Source organism: Emys orbicularis, chromosome 2, assembly GCF_028017835.1.
Source record: "Emys orbicularis isolate rEmyOrb1 chromosome 2, rEmyOrb1.hap1, whole genome shotgun sequence".
Taxonomy (NCBI): Eukaryota; Metazoa; Chordata; order Testudines; family Emydidae; genus Emys; species Emys orbicularis.
Window position 1 is genome coordinate 45,763,841 of NC_088684.1, and position 25,535 is coordinate 45,789,375.

General features: G+C 48.0%; 1 protein-coding gene across 1 annotated transcript in view; it reads right to left on the minus strand.

The window, feature by feature from the left end:
• Window positions 1-25,535, minus strand: part of SLC26A7 (solute carrier family 26 member 7) — a 135,017-nt gene that overhangs the window by 22,484 nt on the left and 86,998 nt on the right. Inside the window, exons 11-12 of the mRNA XM_065399357.1 lie at window positions 9,664-9,770; window positions 4,735-4,801 (exon numbers count right to left, since the gene is read on the minus strand). Of these exons, the coding sequence (XP_065255429.1) occupies window positions 4,735-4,801; window positions 9,664-9,770 (174 nt within the window). The remainder of the gene's footprint in view (window positions 1-4,734; window positions 4,802-9,663; window positions 9,771-25,535) is intronic.

Sequence of the window (25,535 nt, forward strand, 5' to 3'; positions counted from 1 at the left end):
GGGGAGGAAGGAGCCTCCCCTTGACCAACACAAAATAAAGTGAAATAAAGGTATAATGAAATTAATTAAAAGAACAAAACTACTAAAACAAATAAGTAAAACAACAATTCACAAGTTAAGGTGACAAGCTGAATACAGCAGACAGTAGAACTCTCCATCTCATGCTACAGGCAGTTGAGAACAGAGTGGTGGTGGGCTCGTGCCTTCCTATATTCCCTTGTTCAAGGCACTGCTTTGTGCAGGAGCAGGCCTGCGAATACTACTTTGCAGTCTCTGTTTGAGAGCACATGAGTGTATGGATATCATATGTTGGGGGCACCCATAGGGTTCTATACTTGAAGAAGAAGGTATGTTATACACAGCTCCACCTAGAGGCTGAACAGTATAGTACAGTTTAGTATTCCACTATGTCTGTCCCTTTAAGTTCTACATTCCTACCATTTATCAAATTTACATTATCATGCTGTCTTTGAAGTTCAGTATGGATCAGCCTGCTAGTCTCTAAATCATACTGGTTATTTAGTTACACGACCCAAACACATCACAGCTTGATCATCCGGCTGTCCATTAGTTGCATGGACTGGCTGCTGTTGGTATGGAATCTTTGAGTTGTCTTCTTCTTGTTCCACATCCACCATCTATAGAGTTTGCTCTGTTGATAGTTCTTTTTGAGGGACACACATAGATGCTGAAGGTTTCTATTGAACTCTCCAAGTCTGTTGGTCTCAATAGCATATGATATTGGTGATGAATTCTTTCTCTTTACTACAGTTGGCGTTGTCTATCCTTTTTCTCCATCCAATTTGACACAAACAGTCACCAGATTCTGGACCCAGCAGTTCTCAAACTGAGTGAGGCCTGTTGTAAAAGTATTCATAAGTTCTTTGACCTTTTTATCCTATCTGGCTACTCTCTTCATGTCTGGCCACTTTGGAGATAGGCTCTTTTCCAAAATCAGAACAGTAATTCTGAGTTATCTTCCTATCAGGAGTTGTGCTGGACCATACCCAGTAGCTGCTACTGGTGTTGATCTGTAGCTCAAAAGAGCAAGGAATGGATCTTTCTGCCATAGGATTTTCTTGGATGTCTGTACACTCTCTAAGCCTCTCCATTCACTTGTGGGTAATGTGGGTTGCTAGTAATATAATCAAAATCATATTTCATTTGGAACGACTTAAATCCTGCTGCAGTGAATTGTGGACTGTTTTCCATCACTAACTGTTCAGTAATAACAAAATGAGCAAAAGTGCACTTCAGTTTTTCAATAACACTTCAACATGCCATGTCTTTCAAGTACATTACTTCTATATACCTGGAAAGATAATCCACTATGACCAAGTAAGGATGTCTTCTGAATTCACATAAATCTGCAGCTAATCTCTACCAAGGTCTGTCTGGTAGAGGTGTTGTATTTAAAGGTTCTTTGTGTTGTGTTGGTCTGTTAGTTCTGCAGTGTTCACATGCAAATACCTTATTCTTTATGTCCTTGCTGATGCCCAGCCATCACACTAACTGATTGGTCCAGCATGGAATTTAGTTAATCCTTGATGTCCTTCATGGATGAGGGTTAGGATTTCTCTTCTCATTTCATTTGGAATTACAATTCAGTCACTTTTAATCACGAGACCATTTAATTGTCCACGTACTACAAAGTAGTCTCTTGACACTTCCTTAATGTCCCTGACCTGAAGAAGAGCTCTGTGTAAGCTCAAAAGCTTGTCTCTCTCACCAACAGAAATTGGTCCAATGAAAAGATATTATCTCACTCACTTCATCTCCTTAGTGTCCCTTAAACACTTGGACCAGCCAGCTCTGATGTAATTTAGAACTTCTTGAAGTTGTGTGTCAGTCAAGGTCACTTATTGTAGCAGGTGTACTTTTCTGACACTGGTCTGTATGAGTCCACAGCATCCACATCCTTTACATCATTTTTGAGCTCATGAGTAATTGAGTACAATACTGGGCTGCATGACAGAGTGTCTGCTACTACCAGATTTCTCCCAGAAACATATTGAGCTATTGTGTTAAACTGAATTGACCTTATCAATATATGGTGGTATCTCAACAGCACCTAATCCAGTTCTTTTCTGCTTCCAGCGCTTGCGCCACGAAACAGCTGTTTCATGCAGCAAGCGGTGGGAGGGAGGGGGAGGAGGAGGAATGTGACGAGCTCGTGGAAGAGGCAGGGCCAGGACGAGGATTTGGGGAGGGGTCCAATAAGGGCAGGGAGGGGGCGGAGTCGGGGGCGAGCACTCACTGGCGCCTGTGCTAAACGCCAGAGACGTAATAGGAACATGATGAAGAATGGCTGAGGTTAGCTTAAATAAGGTATGTTACACACAGCACCACCCAGTGGCTGAACAGTATAATACATTTTAGCATTTCATTACAGCCCCAAACCCTCCCAGTCCAAGAATACCAACCAGGAGACCCTATCAAAATCAAACTTTCCTCAGGATATGGTTGAGGGGAACTGTGACAAATTCAGATCTGGTTTAGTTCTAGCTACATTCTGGATGCATTTCAAAATCTGATCTCTATCATTCTGAGAAAAACTGAGCTCCTTTACAATGTATCCTTCCCAAGGAGGAAAGAAAACTGTTTGAAGCAGCCTATTCACTAGTTTCCTATCCATCCACAGCTGCTGCGGGCATTACTCAGCACCACAAACATTTTGGCAAGAGTTTGATCTTAATAGTGTCTGTGATGTGACATGTTTCACATATGTTTTTTAGGAAGCATTCTCTCAATATTTTCCATATTGAAGTTTCTGTTCGCTTATTGATGGAATAACCCTTATAAATTCACAGCACCTTGATAGTATGACAGATGATTAAATTTGCATATTTTCATGTTTAGGTATCCTGTTCATCTCTAAACTGTCATTTTCAAGGGGAGCCTCAACAACTCCAGCATTCACACATTTAAAAACTCACTGTAAACAACTGCAACCAGCAGTTCTAAATTAAGTTAAAAGGCATGTGCGCCAAGGTAGTTTTCTTAATCTTGAAAATGTTTTTCCTCTTTGTTATCTGTAATAAACTCTTGAGAAACCTGCTTCCTTACTAAAACTTTATTCCCTCCACAGTGCGTAGGCTAGTTTGTTATTGTATGTTCTCAGGCATTGATCTTTCTTGGTGATTTAGGAAAAAAGAGAGCTAAAACAGAAACTTGGAGAAAAGAGATGAAAAATATTTTTAAAAATTCCTTTTAAGAGAAAGAAATATAGATCAAATTTTGGGTCATGTAACTCTAACAAAGTTCCTTTAACTTTTTTTTCTTAATACTGAAATTTGATCTAATAATCAACAACTGGGACTGGTGTCACAACATTGTTTTTAATTAGCATTTTAGAATCCTCCCCTCTCTTGCTTACCACTGTTTTCAGCGTTGTCACTCAAAATGTTTCAGCGTGCCAAACAGTAAATCCTCTTGGGCAAACTCAACTTTTGAGTCCAAGATAACCCAGATTCAAGATGTAATTCAGATATCAAAAAATGAATAATTTGGATTGGAGAGTTTCACTAATGAGGTAATAACTGGCAGGCATGTTGCTAACAACTATTAAGAAGACTGGATGGATGGATATTTGAAAAGTCATGTGGACACAGCAGAAAATGCCACACTGAGAGGCAGAATGCTTTACTAGGATAGGGCATTGGACTAGAAATCAGGAGAGCTGGGTTCTGTTTCTAGCACAGCCACTGACGTGCTGTTTGATTTTGGGCAAGTCACTGCACCCATAGGTGCTCAAACTGGAGAAGCGGGGGCAGCTGCTAGCGCATCCTCTGGCTTGAAGTAGTTTCCATTATATACAGGGTTTACAGTTTGGTTCAATGGCTCTAAGCACTGACACTATAAAAATTGTTACAGCACCCCTGACTGCACCTTTGTTTCCCCTCTAACTTTTGGTCTGTCTATTTGAGCAGGGTGTTTTTGATTATCTATGTGTAAAGTGCCTGGCACAATGGAGCCCTGATCTCACCTGGAGCCCACAGGCACTATTGTAATACAAAGTAATCATAACTATAATGGAAAAAAGGCAAAAAAAATTTAATCTGTGATTGGGAGGATAAAAGACAAGTGAGAATGTAAGTTCAGAAAACAGTTTCTTGAGGTAGGATCATTCCATCTACTTCTCAAGTGGACCCTGACCAAGGTGATCTTGGCTGAGAGGTGTTTAAAGGGGTCTGTGCCAGCTCCATGCAACCCTCCTCCCTTTCCCCACCACATGTGGGTGCACTGTGAAAAAATCAGGTTCTGGATGAGCAGATGGGACTGAATCATGGCTGGGAAGGGGCTCATGCACATACAGAATGTCAAAGGGTTGCAGAGGTATAAGGAAATCAAACAGAAGGAAAGAGACAAGTAGTAACTGTTTGGAAACCACTGGTTACTAATAGATCCCCCAAAACCTGTGGGACTCAGGCAGCTTTTCCCATGAGAGGCAAACTCCAACAGAAGAGGAACTTCCATAAATTGAAATTCACAGATAACCATTGACTAGAACCCTTAATTTTTTACATAAACTTAATATTCTGCATACATAATTGAAACCATAAAGAGACCCAAAACACAAGATTTCCATGGCATATATTTCCACTAGTTCTAGAAATGACCATGTAATTGTAATTTTTTGAGCGCACTTACTCTTATAACCTTTGTAACAAACTATGGGAGATAAAAAGCTATAGATTAATAAGGGATAGAAGAATAGAGGAAGAGTACACTTACATGATCAGCTTCTGTTTTGAATTTACATTCCACTTCTTTCATATTTTTCAAACTCAGTGTCTTTGCTCTGTAATCAATACATGGAGAAAAGTTGTGAAGCAGATCATCAGTACAGTAATCTTGAATATGGATAGGTAGAGATACAGGTCTAAAATATAACAGAGGGCTGCAGTGTTCTAACAACAGAATTGCTATATATATATTTTTGCATGTTTAAAGTATATTTCATATTGTAATCATTCTATAAAAATCAGGACAGGCAGTTACTGGGGAAAATATCCTTCAAGTGTACAAATGCTAGACAGCTAGGTAGGTTTAGGTTGGTTCTGTAGCCTCTTTAAATTCTGAAAAGTTGTTATAACCCAATATAACTTCAAAATTTCTGTAGCTTTATTTTTCAATTTAAAGTATGAAAAATGGGACTTTTTTGTAAAGTAATATTAATCTTCACTTATGTAAATGTTACTCCTGTTATGCCTCTGAAACTATATTAATAGGCACTGACTCCATGGGTGCTCTGGGGTGGGAGCAACCACAGAAAAACACTGTGGGTGCTTAGCATCCACTGGTGGGGCCCTCCTCTCTCCCCCTCGCCCCCCAGCGCCTCCTGCCAGCAGCGGGCCCCGCCAATCAGCACGTCCCCTCCCCCACAGTGCCTCCCGCCTCTTGCGGATCAGCTGTTCAGACACTGCTATGCAGCGTGGCGGGCTGGCAGCTGCCTGAGAGGGCCTGGCTGAGGAGGCGGCTTCCACACACCGCCGCCCGGCTTCAAGTGCCTGGGGGTGAGCGAGCCACAGACTCCCTCCCCGCAGCACGTTTCTGGCTCACTCAGCTGTGGTCCCCGGCAGCTGAGGCCGGGCAGGGAGCAGCTGTCTCCCCAACCAGGCTCTCCCAGGCAGCTGCCGGGCTGCAGAGCAGCGACCGAGAGGGGCCAGCATTAGAAGCGGCTCCCTCCTGCTCCCCGCCTGGGAGGTCAGGTGCAATGGGAGGACAGAGTGTTCCCCCTGCAGGTAATGTGGGGTGGGAGAGCGTGGTGGCCTCGGGGGGACATGTGACCTGACCTCCCCTTTAGATTGTGCCCCCGCCAGTATGGGAGGCACCAGTTGTCCCTCAGGGCAGGGGGAAGAGGCGGGCTGGGAGTGTGGCTTTGATGGAAGGGATGGAGTCGGGGCGGGGCCTGGGACGGAGCAGGGGTGGAGCATGCCCTGCCAAATCACAAAGTTCGTGCCCGTGACTGTATTTATTATTTGTATCATTGTTCCACCCAAAGACCTCAATCAGAACTTGGACTATGTTGTGCTAGGTGCTATACAAACACAGAGTAAGAGACACCCCCTGACCTAAACGTGTAAGCGATGCCTACACTATGAGCTAAGGGTTTGCTTCCCAGGCTCCTGTACACATACTCACACTAGTTCTCACTGAGTTACAGACAAATTTGTACTTGGTACGGCTCAGCTGTGCCTCTGCTGCTGCTCCCCACGCAACTGTAGGTATACTGTTATTTATAGTCATGCTAGGGATGTAAATATTGTTTTAAAAGTAAACTGTTAAAACAATTAAAATTATATCGTTTAACCGGTTAACCAATTAAAGGGAGAGGGGCTGGGGCTGCTCCAGCCAGTGGGCACAGGGCTGGGGCTGCTGCTGGGGTGGCCGGCTGGCACGGCCCGGGGATGCTCCTGGGGTCGGCTGGCTGGCACGGCCTGGGGCTGCTCCTGGGGTCGGCTGGCTGGCACGGCCCGGGGATGCTCCTGGGGTCGGCCGGTGCAGCCCAGGGCTGATGCGGGCAGGGGATGCAGCAGAGGCAGCTGGAGCCACAGCCTTTAAATAGCCCCCGAACCCCCCGCTATCCCAGGGCTCTCGGGGGCTATTTAAAGGGCCCGGGGCTCCCCTGCTTCTACCGCCCTGGCCCTTAAATAGCCGCGGGAGCCCTGGGGAAGCGGTGGGACTCCGGCGGCTATTTAAAGGGCCGGGGCGGTAGAGGCAGCGGGAGCCCTGGACTTTTTAAATAGCCCCCAGAGCCCCGCAGCCCTACCCCAGGGCTCCAGCAGTGGGGCTCTGGTGGCAATTTAAAGGGCCTGGGAATTGCCCCCTGGGGAAGCCGGGCCACCCCGGTACGGCGCACCGGCTCTTGCCGGTACGCTGTACCAGGGCTTGGGCACGGGGACCTCTTGGGCACGGGGACCTCTTAGGCGCGGGGCCCGATTCAGGGGAATTGGTTGAATTGGCCTAAAGCCGGCCCTGGTTAACTGTTTACTATTTTACATCCCTAACTCATGCTAGCTCACTAAGAGCTAGTGCAAGGATGTGTACACATATAGAGGAGTCACATCCCTAACTCACATTGTAGGCATAGCCCTCGACGGGTTGTGTAATGTATGTCCACATTCTTGAAAAGAAAAAGTGATGGCTTACTACTCATCACTGGATTTAGTTAGCCTACATTTACCTGCAAAATATGAACGAGGAAGAGAAAAAAATATTGGCCTGGAAAATTAAAGTTACTACAGAGATGTGGGTTATAAATGGCATTCACTTGCTATCTGCAAAACTGAGACATCTTTGTGTGACAAAATACAAATATTTCAATAGTTGTCTCAACATATGGAAACCATGAGCAACCAGTCACATGGGGTAGGTAACTTACAAGATCATTGGTTTACCAGCACTGGGAGGATCACTAACCTCAAAGAATATTTTCCTTTATTCAAAACCTAAGCATAGTTATTTAGTTGTACTGTGAAAATAATGCATATTAATATATGCTATTTGTAGTTTTTTTCATTGTTTGTTTTTTGGAACTTGTACACAGAATTTATAGTGTGTGGGTGTTTTTCTTTAAACACTGGAATGGTTTTCCTATTGGTTTTTATTACAACATTTTAAAATGTGTAGAATGTCAGCTGGCGGCTCCTTCAGTACAGTATCTAGAGGTTTATAATGACACTCAGTAACTAAGGCTTGCCAGACATCCTGCACTTTTCAATGAGCAAAAAAAAGGCTCTAATGGAAGGAAATTTGTATTGACCTTATTATTGATCTTACCCTAGCTTTGATTTATGTGTCCTAGAGATCTGTAATTATTTTAAAAAATCATAAAATAATTTCACTTTATGAAACTGTTTTAGAATTCTTTAATGTCCAGTAAATGCACCGGTCTGACTGGTTTTCTTTTTATTTGTAAGTGTAAATTCCTTTTTATAAGAGCATTAAGACACGCCACGCAGTGCATTTCAAAGCCATTATTGCACTTAGTAGTTAGGGCAGGGGTCCGCAACCTACGGCACGCATGCCAAACACGGCACGGGAGCCGATTCTGAATGGCACGCTGCCTGCCGGTGAGAGGAGAAGGAGGAGGGGCCAGAAAGCGCCACGCTGGGGGAAGAAGCAGGGGAGGAGGGAAGCTTGGCTGCAGCAGGACCAAGCTTCTGCCTCCTGTCCCCGCAGGGGAGAGCGGTGGGGGGGGGGGTCCCGGCCCCCCGCCCCACTCAGCCCCCCCCCCCGCCCACCGCTCTCCCCTGCGGGGGCAGGAGGCAGAAGCTTGGTCCTGCGGCAGCCAAGTTTCCCTCCTCCCCCGCTTTTTCCCACAGCTTGGTGCATTCCGGCCCCTCTGCCCCTCCTCCTCCTCCCTCTCCCTGCCGGGATGGCCCTTGCGAGGGGGAGGGGGAAGAGCGGCAGGCTGCACACAGCTCCGTAGAGCAGGCAGAGAGAGGTAGGGACGGGCCTGGGGGAAGGGGGTGGAACAGGGCATATCCCTCCCAGCCCCCTGCCGTGAGCCGCTCAGGGCAGGGTGCTGGGAGCACCCCCACGAGCCGAGCACCCCAGGGCCCTGCACCCCACCCCCCCAGCCCTCTGCCCTGACCTCCCCCCAACACCCACCCAGCCTTCTGCCCTGCACCCCCCACACACCCAGCCTTCTGCCCTGCACCCCCATACCCCCAGCCTTCTACCCTGCACCCCCCCAGCCCTCTGCCCTGACCTCGAGCCCCCCAACACCCAGCCTTCTGCCCTGCACCCCCACACACCCCCAGACCTCTGCCCTGAACCCCCCCACACCCAGCCTTTTGCCCTGCACCTCCACACACCCCCAGTCCTCTGCCCTGAACCCCCTCACACCCAGCCTTCTGTCCTGCACCTCCACACACCCCCAGCCCTCTGCCCTGACCTTGAGTTGCCCCCCCCCACACCCAGCCTTCTGCCCTGCACCCCCCCACACCCCCAGCCTTCTGCCCTGCACCCCCACACCCCAGCCCTCTGCCCTGACCTCCCCCCAACACCCAGCCTTCTGCCCTGCACCTCCACACACCCCCAGCCGTCTGCCCTGAACCCCCCCCACACCCAGCCGTCTGCCCTGCACCTCCACACACACCCCAGCCCTCTGCCCTGACCTCGAGTCCCCCCCAATACCCAGCCTTCTGCCCTGCACCTCCACACACACCCCAGCCCTCTGCCCTGACCTCGAGTCGCCCTGCTCAGCCCACTGCACGCCTAGGTGAACAGAACCCCAGGCTGGAAGCGGGCTAAGCAGGCTGGCGGCGTAAGATCAGCATTTTAATTTATTTTTAAATGAAGCTTCTTAAACATTTTGAAAACCTTGTTTACTTTACATACAACAATAGTTTAGTTATATAATATAGACTTAGAGAGAGAGACCCTCTAAAAAACGTTAACATGTATTACCGGTATGCGAAACCTTAAAGAGAATAAATGAAGACTTGGCACACCGCTTCTGAAAGGTTGCCTACCCCTGAGTTAGGGCATTATAAAAATAATCATTGTAGATATAAGGACACTAAAAATCAGTTAGTTACAAAAAATGAGATTTCATTATTTAACCCAGTGTATTGTACATCTATACTGAGAGTGGAGCAATATATGTCACAATGATTTATTTCTAGAACATTTCAAGAACAAATGATGTCTCACCTTTGGAAGCGGAAAATCACTATAACTATAGTGCAGACAACTCCATACAATAGTCCCACGTTAGCAGCAAAGCATACTGTAAATACATAGGTACTAACCCATATGCTCTTCAAGGAAGGAAACAAAAGACACAGTTAGTTTAAGCTCTCTGTAAAGCTGTATAATTATTTTTAATTGGGAATAAATATGTTTAAAGTTCCCAGCAAGAAGCTTAAATTAGAATGATAACTAGAGATTGCAACCAGACATCTCTGAACTGGCAAATGAGGAAGACTGAATTATCCATGAAAATGTTACCTCTCCCTCAGAGAACACAAGTGATCTGACATTCTAACAAGTTTAAGGGTCATGGAAGTCCATTTCTGAAGCTCTTGTAATGACATATGTTGCTACAGTAGCAATGTTATTCAGGCTGAACTCAACTTGGTTTGCCAAGGCTCTATACATTTCATTTTCCAAGTTGGCAAGTTAGTGACAACTTGTTCACTGCACACAGGTAAAAAACCTGCCTCCTTTTACGCAATGCCACCTGCAGTATGAACTAGAAATTGTATTTCACAGTGAAGTAGGAAAGGAATTATAAATTAACACTTATCTTACTCTACAACTGGTTTAACGATCAGCAGAATGCGTAAACATGATTGCTACTAATAATTAAAGGTCATTTGTAAAACTTTTGACAAAACTTACTCCTCTATTGCAATATATGTTGGAAACTTCTAACAGCCATGCTAAGAAAGAGAGTCAGCACATTACATATTAAAGGCCAAATTTTTCAGCCAGGCCTCTTAGTAACCTCCAAGTGAGCAGGTGCAAACATAGATTCACAGGCAGTGGTGAGCTGGAGGAACCGGTTGTTAAATTTAGAAGCCCTTTTAGAACCGGTTGTCCCGCGTGGGACAACTGGTTCTAAAAGGGCTTTTAAATTTAACAACTGGTAAAGCTCCAGCTCCCAGCCCCAGCTCACCTCTGCTTCCTCGGCTCCTCCCCTGAACGTTCTGCCCCCCTTCTCCTCCCCCTCCCCTGCTTCCCGCGAATCAGATGTTTGCGCGGGAAGCCTGGGAGGGTTCAGAAACAAGCGGCGGCTTCGCAAGGTAAGCTGGGGTGGGGGGGTGCGAGGAGGGCTCCAGGGAGGCGCGGCCCAGCCCAGTCCTGCCCCGGCCGAGCGGCTCCGGCTCCGGCTGAGCGCCCTGGCTGCAGCTCCGGCCCCGGCTCCGGCCGAGCGCCCCGGCCCCGGCCAAACAGCTTCAGCCCGGCCCTGGCCGAGCACCCTGACTCCGGCCGAGTGGCTTCGGCCCGGACCCAGCCCGGCCCAGCGCCCCCGGTTCGGCCTCCAGCGCGGTAAGGGAGCGGGGGGGGGTGTGTGTTGGAAGAGGGCAGGAGAGTTCGGGGGGGGTGGATAGGGATCGGGGGGTCAGAGGGCAGGGAACAGGGGGATTGAATGGGGGCAAGGGTCCTGGGGGGGCAGTCAGGAAGGAGCAGGGATTGGATGGGGCGGTGGGGGGCAGTCAGGGGCAGGGGTTCCAGGGGCAGTCAGGGGACAGAGAGAAGGGGTAGTTGGATGGGGCAGGGGTCCCGGGGGGCCATCAGGAATCAGAGGAGGGATTGGATGGGGCGGCAGGGGGCAGTCAGGGGCAGGAGTTCTGGGGGTGGTCAGGGGACAGGGAGAAGGGGTGGTTGGATGGGGCAGGGGTCCTGGGGGGCCATCAGGAATGAGAGGAGGGGTTAGATGGGGCAGCAGGGGGCAGTCAGGGGACAGGGAAGGGAGGTGGATGGGGCAGGGGTCCCGGGGGGGGGCGTCAAGGAACGTGGGGGGTTGAATGGGGCAGGAGTCCTGGGGGGCAGAGGAGGGGCCACGACCCCCTCCTGGGGTGAGAAGGAGGGAACCGGTTGTTAATTTTTTGGCAGCTCATCACTGTTCACAGGTATAAACACACTTTAAAAACTCCTACATTGGTACTCTTAAAAGGAGCCAGACTATCCTGTCAGTTACATATGCACACTAGATAGGACCCAAGTGCTAGAATTTGCATCAGCATTTACTCATTCATTTGTGTGCATGCAAGTGTAAACACTGTTCAAGAGTGCACGTACATATTTACACAGGCACAGTAATGTCAACAAGGAATTTTACACCCTCAGAAGTAGAGGCCTAGGCTAAAGCTTTTCACCTCGGAACTGACTTTGTTTTCATTCTTAAAGTAGGTCCAACAGCTCTGCTCTGTTATGAAGCCCCGGAAAGTATTATGCTGCTCATGTCACAGTTACTATAGAAGTTTGCTGGAGCATGGATTGAGCCAGGAGTGGTCAGAGATTGTTAACATCTTTTTTAAAAGTATATTTCACTGGTATGCAAAACTTGGAATACATTGTTGCCACATTTAATTGGTTCCTTCAATAAAGGGAGCAGAGTCCAAGGGCACTTGGACTAGGTTACCTGGTGCACAACTGGGCTCAAGGAAAGGCAGCGGGAACTTATAAAGGGGAAGACAGCTGTAGGTGGGCTAGGCAGATACCTGCAGACACTGCAGGGAATAAGAAGGTTCCTTCAGGGCCAAGAGTTAATAAGCATCAGAAAGGAAGCCTGTGGAGAAGGCCAAATTCCAGGGAAGAAGTGCCAAGAGAGCAGGGAGGAAGAGCTGTGCCCAGTTTGGGATTGGGATGAAATAAACAATTTTTTAAAGAAAGGATAGACCCTCAGGGAGGAGGGTGGGGGAGAATGCTGGGCAATAACAGATGAGCCAGCTTTCTGGTCACTGAGCTTCAATTAAACACTGCAGAACAGACCTTGTTAAGAAGAGCTGTACCTCCCTAATTGGGGAGTGGAGGAGAGCTGGAAGGCTAATTAAGCCATTAGGCAAAAAAAAAAAAAGAAGTAGAGAGAGGGAGAGAGAGATTGATCTTCCCTGCTTGCCTCTGGGGCTGAAGGCTCCCAAAGTCTGTGGGACTAAGGTGGAATGTTGTACAAGGGTGGTGGGAATCAACATTGTAAATAAACTGCTCCAGGTGTTTTATCAGTATGAAGGTTTCTCAGAGGTTTGTGGACTTGAGCAGAGGCAGGAGCGAGTGAGCCTGCCACATGTGGGGGCTTGTTTGGGATCTTAGCCAGCACAAGGGTTTGGTGGCCTGGACGATGGAGGAGACCCTGCAATGGCTGGTAAAACAGTAAGAAGAAATGCAGAAGACCCTGCAAAGATTTGAACAATCCCACCAACACAGAGAGGCAGGCTTTGTTTAACTGGCAGGCAGAGCAACAGAAAAGCTTGCAAGATTTCATAAGGGAACAAACCAATGTGCAGCAGCAGCTCCTACAGAAGGTGGTGAGTCCCATGGTGGGGGATGGCACCTGGACACAGGGCATAGGACTACATAAGATTGGCCCTGCAGATGACCCTGATGCATTCCTGGGCACTTTGGAGAGGATAGCTATGGGTGCAGGTTGGGATAGGGCCACTGGGGCTCTACGGCTGGCTCCCTATCTGGCAGAGGAAGCCCAAGCGGCCTATATGGCTATAAGTGAGGAGCAGGCCAGGAATTATGAGGTGATGAGGGCAGCCATCCTGGATCAGGTGAGTCTGTCCACTGAGAAGTACCGCCAAAAGTTCTGATCCACAAGGTGGACTGGGGGTTTACAGGCCCAGGCATTCACCCAAGGCTTGATGGACTGGCCACCCGCTGGTTAAAACCAGACACCCGAACAGTGGGGGAAATAATGGATGCTGTAGTGCTAGAACAGTTCCTTCAAGGCCTCCCTAAGAACCTATAAGCATGGGTTAGACAGCATCCACCAGGTACAGCGGATGAAGCTGTGAAATTGACTGAGGAGTACACAGAGGCAGACTTTTCTGGGAAAGAAGGACAACCAGTTAAGGGTCTAGAGCTTGGGAGGAAGACTGGAGAACCCACAGCAGGAAGGGGTGTAGAGAGCAAGAAGGAAGAACCCCAAGGAGTTCTGGCTGGGGCTCATCCCATTACATGCTATCAGGGTGGGTGACAGTGACACACAAAAAGGGACTGCCTGTATATGGACTGTGGTTTTGTTGAGTTTTGTGGCTGGGCTAGGATAAGGAGGAAACTCCAGAGGGGCCTTGTGGATACAGCCTCAGCTTGCTCCCTTGTCAAGAGGGAGCTGGCGAAGGCTCACTGGATGATTTCGGGAGCAACTATCCACATGGACACATTCTATGTTCATAAGAGAAAAAACTGAACCCATAGGAGAAACTGTATAAGCCCCTAGTCAACAGCACCCAAGTCAAGAGGAAAGGAGACTTCCCCAGGCAATTGAAGGTGGGGGGGATGGGAATTAAGGAAGCCCAAGCTCCTCAGTAGAGGTTGATGGAACCCCTGCAACACAACCCCAAGGAGAAGAAACCCAGGCACAGTTTGGAGGGTTGGGAGAACCTGAGCTCCTAACTGGACAGGAGGATAAAGGGAGTAACCTCAATCCTTTGCCAGATACAAATGGGGAGAATAAGGGGAGTATCCCTAGGGTGCCCATGGTGTGAAGACTTGCAGGCTGAGATGGAGCTGGGGGGGGGGTCTCCTCCCCTCACAAAGTGTGATTTTTGTGGATGGAGAATGAGCAGACCCCACAAGGATGACCAGATGATCAGCCTAGGGACAGGGAGAGACTCCTGCAGGGTGGCACCTCCACTAAGTGAGATGGAGCATGGGGAAAGAAAAATCTTACTGTCAGGTAAGGGGGTGGGTGGTGTGTGACAGAGTGCTGGGCAATAACAGCTGAGCCAGCACTCTGGTTACTGCAGCTCCAATTAAACACTGCAGAACAAACATTGTTAAGAAGAGCTGTGCCTAATTGGTGGGGGGAGGTGGAGGAAAGCTGAAAGACTAATTAAGTCATTAGGCAGAGGATACAAAAAGGCACAAGAAAGAAGTAGGAGGGGAGGAGCAGACAGAGAGATTGATTAATTAATTAATTGATCTTCCCTGCTTGCCTCAGGAGGAGAAGGTTACTTACCCTGTGCAGTAACTGAGGTTCTTCAAGACGTGTGTCCCTATGGGTGCTCAACTTGTAAGTGTGGCAGCGCCCCCTGCACCTGGGATCGGACCGCACATGCGCATCTCCCCCTATCGCGCTGTGTGCCGGACATATATATAGTGTTGTGCAGTCCAACCATCCCCAGTTCCCTCTCTGCCGCAACACATATGTTTTTGGCTCCAAAACAGAGGGGAGGAGGATGGGTAGTGGAGCACCCATAGGGGGACACATCTCGAAGAACTGAAGGCTCCCTAAGTCTGTAGGAGTAAGTCTGTATGGTTACAAGAATGGTGGGAATCAATATTGTAAGTAAAACTGCACTGGGTGTTTTATCAGCATAAAGGTCTCTGAGTGGTCTGTGGACTTGAGCAGAGGTAGAAGCAGGGACAACCCATACCTGCTGATAGTGGGGGGGGGGGGCACAATTTAAAAGTTCGGCCACCCCTGGAACTGCTTGAGTCACACCCACCCCCTTACCCTCAGTCTCCCCTTCCAGAAAGCAGCAACCTCTCCCTGCAGCACCCAGCTGTTGCTCCTGCCTCTCCCCGTGGGACGCAGCTTGCCGGCACCAGCAGCTACCGTGCAGGGAGGGGGCCGGGCTGCACCATGTGACTCAACGGGGCCAGCAAACCCTGGCAGAAATCTGGGAGGGGCACATGACCCCACATGCCCCCCCCCCATGCATTGCCAGAGCAAGTGGGCCATGCCACAGAGGGGTTTGGCCCCGCTGAAAATTGAGATGAAGTTTCAATTTGATCTTTCAATTTTCTTTTGAAACACTTTGTGCAGAACTTAATAAAGTGGACCCCAGAAAGGAGAACGGTTTGAATATCTGGACTGTGGACTTTTTAAGGGTACCTTAAGGGTAAGGGAAATGGAGGCAGGACTCAGCAGAATCATACCGGGCACTGCAGGGAAGACATGCTCTTTGACAGTTGACTGTTATAACATTTAAAACGTTTTTTCAAAATTGTAGAGTGTACTAAGACAATGGCATTTAAATGTGACCGGCCCCATGCCATGTTCCAGTGGACTTCTGTGGTTGACAGAACATCTTAAATATAGCTCATGCTGGGAATTCACATGGGAGTGGAAGCAAGCATCAGAACAGAAATACAAACCACAGACTTAAAATGAAAACAGAGTAAGTATTAAATGAATAAATGTACTGAATGCCTGTCTTCTGGGGGCACTCAGTAAATATTGGTATAGTTGAGGGAACTTTGAGCAAAGAGTGGCATCTAGTCTTATATAAAGTCTCACAGAAGGATGGAAATGAGTTTACAATCTCAGGAATATTTTTCTCCACAGCTGCATGTATCTCTGATTAATTGCAATACTAACTGTTCAAGTTTGTGGAGAGAATAGACCATATCACAAACACACGACCAGTGTTACCAATGTCTTTTCTCTTCAAAAAATGGCTGATGCCACAGCAGTTAGTTCAGAAATGCCAGATGCAATTCAGTACTTTGGATCTAATAATGGAAGGTTTTGCCTGAGTAAAGACTTCAGGATTTGGCCCTTTATTGTCAAATATAAATCACATTTTATACAGTTATGCTTTACACAATGTGGGATGTTATAACACTTTGCTGAGCAAAATGTTTTCCTTCCAACTCTTTAAAGTGCCAAACTACAAAAAAAAGATCTGCTGTCTTTCTTAGGTGACACCTCTTTTGAGCAAATAGCAAAGAGCTACCTTATTCCTTGAAACCAAATACTCATAAATTCTAGACATGTCTTAAAATTAAAACTTACACAAATTACTGTGCAGAATATCACCAGGGAAAACAAAAAGTCAAAACCTATTTACCAGGCTGTTTTTATTACACATGAAAAGGCTAATCCAGCAACTTTGAACTTTAAATACAAACTGAATCAAACGGAGCCCATTCAGCCATGGCTTAATCTTTACTGCTCTTCAGACCAAACCACTTGCACTTCAATTTGTAAATTTTGCTAAGCCTCAATGCTACCATGTTGCTAACATCTCGCCTCACTTTACCACACTTATGACAGCTACAAAAGTCTCTACGTGTTGTAATAACTCATACACTTACCAATTTGTAAGCCCTGATCTTAGTTTGTTCATTCAAAGCTTTTAAACCTGGAGTTTTGTCCAGAAATTTGTATTTCAGCTCTGGACATCACTGAGACCCTCATTAATCTAAACATTTGCTGGACAAATGGAAGCAAAACAAGCTTTCGGCTACTTATAAAAAGTATTAGCAGGGATATAAGGGAAATGGAATTGAGAGTACAATCTCATTCTGAGATGAATGGTTCCTTTATAACATGACTAAGATCCACTGGTGGGACAGCGTAGGGAAACATACTGGTACTGCCTGTTTTGCACATGCTCAATGGAGAGAATGCTTTAGCTTCGAGGGTAGAGACAGAAGAAAGAAAAAGAGAAGGAGAAAAATCAGGCAATCCATACAAAGCCTATGCTTGGGGATACAAAACCAAACACTGTTGAGATCTGTGGGCACAATTGATTTTTATTACCCAGATGATGCAGGTCTCTTTTAAATGCTGGATCCTAATGCTACATTAGTATGTGTACCCCCCTCAACTACTGTCAGGCTCGTAGAATCATAGAATATTAGGGTTGGAAGAGACCTCAGGAGGTCATCTAGTCCAACCCCCTGCTCAAAGCAGGACCAACACCAACTAAATCATCCCAGCCAAGGCTTTGTCAAGCCGGGCCTTAAAAACCTCTGAGGATGGAGATTCCACCACCTCCCTAGGTAACCCATTCCAGTGCTTCACCACCCTCCTAGTGAAATAATGTTTCCTAATATCCAACCTAGACCTCCCCCACTGCAACTTGAGACCATTGCTCATTGTTCCGTCATCTGCCACCACTGAGAACAGCTGAGCTCCATCCTCTTTGGAACCCCCCTTCAGGTAGTTGAAGGCCCCCCTCACTCTTCTCTTCTGCAGACTAAACAAACCCAGTTCCCTCAGCCTCTCCTCGTAAGTCATGTGCCCCAGCCCCCTGATCATTTTCATTGCCCTCCGCTGGACTCTCTCCAATTTGTCCACATTCTTTCTGTAGTGGGGGGCCCAAAACTGGACGCAATACTCCAGATGTGGCCTCACCAGTGCCGAATAGAGGGAAATAATCACTTCCCTCGATCTGCTGTCAATGCTCCTACTAATGCAGCCCAATATGCCATTAGCCTTCTTGACAACAAGGGTACACTGCTGACTCATATCCGGCTTCTCATCCACTGTAATCCCCAGGCCTTCAGGAAAGGGACCAATATCTACTTCTCTGTTAGTACAGAATCAAGTGCAGTGGGGTCCAATCCTGACTGGGGCTTCCGGGCACTAAGGTAATACTAGGCAATAAATAATTAAGATACTTTAAATCTCTTTCTCCACTAGTGATGTCAGTGGATTCTCTGAATCTTTTTGCCAGACTCTCTATTTGATAGGAAGTCAATATATAAACTGACACCAAAGCCTCCTGCTACTGAGGATGTTAGATCTAGAGCAATCTAAAAGACAGTGGAAGGAACGAAAGCAGTATTTGATTTTAGGAAAGCTGGTGAGCGCACTTAGAACCCTCCTTTGACAGAATGACATTCTTCATCTTAGTTGTAACAAGAGACACACAAAGCTGGAGTGGATGAGCCAAAGCAATCATGCTCTCACATGTCAATCACCCTTTCCAAGGTTTATGTTGGCCATGAGTCAGTACTTTGTTAGTCTGGGTAGCACCCAGACTCTTAGAAAAACAATTTTGTTGATTCTCTGCTGGACATTCTAATTTATGGATTTTTGCAAGGTTCAACAAAGAAGACATAGAAACCTCAAAGATTTCTTTGGCAAGCCACTTTAAGAGAGATATCAGAGGCTTATAATTTAACCACAGTATTCTTCAAACCTTAACAATAACACATTCCATGTATGCAGTGTCATTGTAGTCGTGTTGCTCCCAGGATTAAGAGGCAAAGTGGGTGAGGTAATATCTTTTATTGGACCAACTTCTGCTGATAAGAGAGACAAGCTTTCGAGTCCGCATCAAATATGTATTGTAGTTGTTTGATGACACTCTGTATGGGTTCCAGTGTGGGATGGTAGGTGACATCTAGGAGTGGGCGGTCGGAGAGGCTTTTATTTCTGTATTGAAGCAAGTTCTCTCGGGGTATTTAGGTTGCCTGTTTCATGTTGTGATCTACTTCTCTGGTGGATTGTCCTTGTTTGGTGAACACAGGTTTGAGGTGTGTTACGGTGTATATCTCGTACTTTCTCCTCAGAGCATATTCTGTGGTATCTGAGTGCCTGGCTGGAGATGACAGATTTCTTGGTGTGTTTGGGGTGGTTACTGGATCTGTGAAGGTGGATGTGGTGATCCATGCGTTTTTTGTATATAGATGTCTGTAGTGTTCCATTGTTGAAGCTAATCATGGTGTTCGGGAAGTTGACACTGGTATGGGAGTGTTCCAGTGAGAGTTTAATGGATGGATAGTGGTTGTTGAGGTGGAAATCTATGAGGGAGTTTAAGTCATCTGTCCAGAGGATCAAAATATCATTGATGTATCTCAGGTATATTGTTGGTATAGTGGTACATTTGTCCAGAAATTCTTCTTCAAGATGGCCCATGAAGAGGTTGGCGTATTGGGGAGCCATCCTAGTATCCATGGCTGTTCCCCCATGGTTTGGACAAAGTGTTCATTGGTGAATGTTAAATTGTTAGGGGTGAGAATTAAATGAATGAGTTTGGTGATGTGTTTGGGGTGGATATCTGAAGGTTGTCTATTGTGTTGTAAATATTTGAGGCAGGCAGCTATGCCAACATTGTGAGGGATGTTGATGTAAAAGAAGGTATCATCCATGGGGGCAAGGATGGTGTTCTGAGGGAGGTTGTTAATGTTGCGGGGTTTGTGGAGGAAGTCAGTTGTGTCCTGGAGGAACCTGGCCCTTTGTGTGGTTAGTGGTTTAAGGATGGTTTCTATGAGTCCCAATATCGTTTCAGTAAATGTGCCACAGCCAGATATGATGGGTCTGCATGGGTTCCCTTGTTTGTGTATCTTGGGAAGCATGTAGAAGGTCCCTGGAGTGCATTCCTGGGAGATGAGTTTGTAGAGTTTCTCTTGGAGTTGTTTGGGAAAGGATTTGATGATATCCTTAACTTCCTGGGTAAATTGTGCTGAGGGGTCTTCTTTGAGTTCTTTATAGCAGGTGGTGGTGTCACAGTGTTGTCGGTTGGCCTCGTAAATGTAGTCATCACAGCTGAGGATTACGATGGCACCCCCTTTGGCTGCTGGTTGGATCACTATCTGGTAGCTGGATTTCAGGTACTGTATACTGTCCTCTCAGTGGTGGAGAGATTGTGGTGGATTTGGTGTTTGTTAAGAATTTCAGTCAATTTTCTTCCTGAAGCAATCAATATCATGATCAAGAGCGTGGTTTCATCCACTATTTGTTGTCCAATCAGATGATTCCATAGGCACCGACTCTGTGGGTGGTCTAGCCCTGGAGCACCCATGGGAAAAAAACTAGTGGGTGCTCAGCACCCACCGGCAGCCCCATGGATCAGCGCCTCCCCATCCCTCCCAGCACCTCCTGCCCGCCGCAATCAGCTGTTCAGCGGTGTGCATGAGGTGCTGGGGGAGAGGAATAGAAGTGGGGGCAGGAAGAGGCAGGGGGAGGGTTTGGGGGATGGGGTGGAATGGGGGCATGGCCTGGGGCAGAGCGGGGTCGAGCACCCCCCGGGAGCTAAGTAAGTTGGTGCCTACGTATGATTCTTTTTTCTTATGATTGTCGATGGGACGTGGTAATTGTGAGTGGTGTCGTCATTGTTGTGAAAGAATTCTTTCAGGTGGAGCCAGGGGAAGAATTCTTCTAGTTTTCCACATGCTAGTATGGAATCAGGTTCTGTGGTGGGGCAGATGTTCAATCCCTTAGAGAGTACAGATAATTCACCTCCAATTAGGGTAGTATTGATAAACTGATGAGGTTTAGGTTTCGTGTAACGTCCACGTGATGGGTACTGGTGCCATAGTTTCTCCTGGAGTTGCTGTTCTGTGGGTTGTGGAGTAGTTGTAGTTGGTTCAGTTTTTTGTTTTTGTTTTGGACGGCTCTCATCAGGGATTTTTTTATATATACAGTTTTTTTGATTTCTTGTATGATTTCCAGGTAACTTTCCTGATTTTTTTTCTTCCAGTGTGTGGGAGCATGTCATGATTTCTTGTTCAAGGTGGTCCCTTCCAGAGTATATGAGGTGCAGTAAGTGGTTCCTCAGTTTTTCTGAAGTCCATCTGGAGAGCTGTTCAGCATATTTGGAGTTGTATGTAGTGGTCAGAGGGTTATAGATGGTGAGACCTCTGGGGATGATGTTTTGTTTCTTGCATTTGCTCAGGAAGTAGATGTCACTGTTAAGTTTTGTTTCCTTTTTCTTCATGTTGTGGAGTTTTCATTTCAGATGGCAGAATGATATCTTCTATTGTTTTATGCAGTGTTGTTGTCGCCATGTTGGTCCCAGGATATTAGAGAGACAATCAGTCTTGTGCCTCCTGATACTGGGGGGGGGGCACAAAATAAAGGGGGGGACACGTGACCCCTCATGTGTTGTCTCTGGGAGGAACTTCAAGCCCCACCTCCCTGGGCCAGGGCAGCCAATCCACTGGCTCCTGGAGGGCTGGGGCCATAGGAGTGGGAAGCACATGCCTCTGGGCCCAGCTGGGGCCAGCCCCAGCCTGGGGAGACTCATAGCTCTCCACGGAGCTCGCTCAGTAGGAGAGGTACAGGGTAGGGTTACCATATTTCCACAATCAAAAAAGAGGACACTGGGGAGGGGGGAAGCCCCGCCCTAGCCCCACCCCATCCACTCCCTCCCACTTCCCACCCCCCTCAGAACCCCAACCCCCCTGCTTCTTGTCCCCTGACTGCCCCCTGCTGAGAACCCCCCTAGGACTCTACCTGTCCCCTGACTGCCCTGACCCTTATCCACTCGAATGGGTGGCAGGGTTGTAGAAATTTTGGTGGTGCCCAGAACCCCCCCCCCCACCTGCCTAAGGCTGTGGGAGGGGGGTTGGGTGGGGGGAGGAGGTCTGGGGTGCAGGTCCTGGGCTAGGGATTAGGGTGCAGGAGGGGTGCAAGGTGCAGGCTCTGGGATAGAGTTTGGGTGCTAGGTGCAGGCTCCGGGCTGGGGCATGGGGTGGGTGTGCAGGAGGTGGTGAGGGGTGCAGGCTCTGGGATGGAGTTTGGGGGTGGGAGGCGGTGCAAAGGGAAGGGGTGCAGGCTTTGGGAGGGAGTTTGAGGGCAGGAGGGGGTGTGTGGGAAGGGGGGAGGGGGTTTGGGAGGGAGTTTGGGGATAGGAGGGAATGCAGGGGTGAGGGCTGTGGGTCTGAGGATGAGGGGTTCATGATGCAGGAGGGGGCTCAGGGCTGGGGCAGAGGATTAGGGTGCAGGGGGATGAGGGCTGGGGCTGAGCGGTTTGGGGCGTTGGAGAGGCTCAGGGCTAGGGTGGAAGGGCAGGGTAAGGGCAGCCTGTTTTCCCATTAGTGGATGGGGGACGCTAGGACCCGGGGGCAGCAGACAGCAGTTGCTGCTGGCTCTGGCAGTACAAGCAGGCAAGGGAGAGGCAGGCAGGGAGCGGGGGCCCACGGGGGGTGGACGCGCGGTGGGGGGGGTGGCAGGTGGAGGCCGGGGACCCATCCAACACTCCCCTGCTCCCTGACTCCCCCCCCCCCCCCCCGGACTCCCCTTACCATTCTGGCTCCACGTGTAGGCAAAACACGCTGCCCGGTGGGTTGGTTTGTGTGTTACACAGGGCTGCAGACAGAGGGAGGGGGGAGCAGGGGAGGGCTCTGGCTGCTGGAGGCCAATGGGAACGGCTCAATCGGCCCAGCCGCCCAATCAGCAGCCGCACTCTGCATGGAAGGGAGGGAGGGAGGCGAGGGAGAAAAAAACCCTGGACATTTTAACCTTGTTACCAATTCCTCCTGGACGGCTATTTAGAGACGCAAAAGCCGGACATGTCCGGGGAAATACGGACGGATGGTAACCCTAGTACAGGGTGAAGAAAATGCCCTTACCTCTGGCTGAGCAGAAGCTAGGGAACCTGCTCCCGGTGCCTTCCCCAGCAACCCCCGGCTCTGCGCCCAGCCCAGGATCTCCGTGCTCTCCCCACCCCACCAGAGGTACCTGTGGGGGGCTCTGACCTTCTCCCACTGTGCCTTCCCTTCCCCCCAGCTTGCCTGACTGCTCTCCGTGGCAGCCGGGCCCTGGTGGGGAGCAGGACTGAGCCACTTTTCATGCCGGCTGAAGGTGGCCACTCCAGGTTGCTGACTCTGCACAGCGTAGCAGCTGCCTGAGAGACAGCCCAGCAGGGGAGACGGTGGCGGCCCGCCCCCTCCACTCACTGCCTAGGCCTGGCTGCCAGGGACAGGGGCCAAGCAAGCCAGAAACGTGTCAGGGTGTGGCTTTGGCTTGCTCGGCCCGTCCCCGGCAGCTGGGCCCAGGCAGGGAACAGAGGGGGTGGGCTGCTGCCGCCTCACCAGCCAGGTTCTCACAGGCAGTCACCGCATTGCACACAGCAGCGGCCACCCTCAGCTGGCGTGAGAAGCAGCTGGTCCCATCCCTTCTGCTCCCTGCCCAGGCTCAGCTGCCAGGGAAAGGGCCAAATGTGCTGGGGGGGCAGGCGTGGCGGAAGAAGGACAGAGCCCTCTCCCTCCCCAGCAGGTTGAGCAGAAATTGGGGGATGGGGGGGGAGGGCACTGGACCCCGCATGCCCCCCCATGCGTCGCCTATAGTGAGGTAATATCTTTTATTGGCCAACTTCTGCTCGTGAGAGAGACAAGCTTTTGAGCTTACACAGAACTCTTCTGCAGGTCTGGGAAACTAATTCAGTGTTACTGCTAAATACAAGGTGGAACAGATTTTTTACCTTAAGTAGTTAACACATATTTCAAGGGACCATTCAAGGTGAAGTGGCCCATTAACACCCCTCCAGTCATAAGGAGAAAAGGAAGGGCAGAGGGGAAGTAGCTGGTGGGGAGGGGGGCATTATTAGTGGGTTGCAGCAGATTGCTGTAATAAGCCATAAATACAGTGTTTCTGTTCAATCCTTGATTTTTAGTATCTAGCTAAGTTATGAATTTAAGCTCCCAGGCTCATCTTTTGAAAATATTGTGCAGGCTTCTTTTGAAGATTGGGACTGATAGGCCAGATGTACAATGAGACAAATGTACACCTTGAGGTGATGTGGTGTTTTTGTCTTTTATCATTTTCCTGTGTGAGTTCATTCGAGCGCATAGTGATTATCTGGTTTCGCCCACATAGTTGCTATTGGGGCATTTAGTGCACTGGTTTGAGGTACACCACGTGTTGTGATAGACATGTGCAGGACGCATGGATCTTGAAAGGTGTGTGTGAGCGGTGCTGATCATTGTAGCAGTGGAAATAGGTCATCAGGTTTTGCATCTGTTGTTCTGGAAGGGTCTGATACCAGTTTGAGTTGGTCGGTCCTGGTCTATGGGGAGGGAGCTTGCTTCTGATGATGAGCTTGGAGAGGTTGGGGGGGGATGTTTGAAAGCCAGAAGAGGGGATCCCCCTTTCCGTTCCTCCCTATGACTGGTGGGCTGCTACAGATTATAAACCCATTACTTCTTCTCCTACCTTCAGTGGGCAGGGAGAACAATTGATCCTCAACAGCCCTTAATATATTTGAAGAACCCCCCTCAGTCGCCTTTTCTCAAATCTAAGCATGCCCAGTTTTATTCACCTTTCCTCATAGGTCAGGTTTTCTAAACCTTTTATCATCTTTATTGCTCTCCTCTGGACTCTCTCCACTTTATCCCCATCTTTCCTGAAGTGTGGAGCCCACAACTGGACACAGTATTCCAACTGAGGCCTCACCAGTGCTGAGTAGAGGGGGACAATTACCTCTCGTGTTTTACACATGACACTCTTATTAATATACCCCAGAATGATATTAGCCTTTTTCACAACTGCATGACATTGTAGACTCATATTCAATTTGTGATCCACTTCCCCAAATCCTTTTCAGAGGTTCTACACCTAGCCAGTTATTCCCCATTTTGCAGTTGTGCATTTGTTTTTCCTTCATAAGTGAAGTACTTTGCACTTGTCTTTACTCAATTTCATCTTCTTGATTTCAGACTAATTGTCCAATTTGTCAAGGTTGTTTTGAATTATAATTGTGTCCTCTGAAGTGCCTGCAACCCCTCCCAGCTTGGTGTCATTTGCAAATGTTATAAGCATATGCTTCACCCCATTATCCAAGTCATTAATGAAAATATTGAATAGTACTGGACCCAGGACTGACCCCTGTGGGTTCCCACTTAGATACGTCCTCCTAGTTTGACAGTGAACCATTGATAGCTACTCTTTGAGAACAGTCTTTCAACCAGGTGTGCACCTATGTTATAGTAACTTCATCTAGACTACATTTCCCTAGTTTACTTATGAGAATGTCATGTGGGACTGTATCAAAAGCCTTACTAAAATCAAGATAGATCATGTCTACTGCTTTCCCCTTATCCACTATCCCAGTAACACTGTCAAAGAAGAAAATTAGGTTGGTTTGGCATTATTTGTTTTCAACAAATCCATGCTGGCTATGTCTTATAACCCTATTATCTTCTAGGTGCTTGCAAACTGATTGTTTAGTCATTTGTTCTAGTATCTTTCCGGGTAACAAAGTTAGTCTGACCTGTCTATAATTCCCTGGGGTCCTCTTAGTTCCCCTTTTTATGAAAGACAAAGATAATAATTTGACATAGTATCTAATATTCTATTTCCAGACACTGCATTTGCCAAACCAATGAGAATAACAATCTTGACTTCTACATTACATGAGACACACCCTTTTAAATGCTCTTGATTCACATCT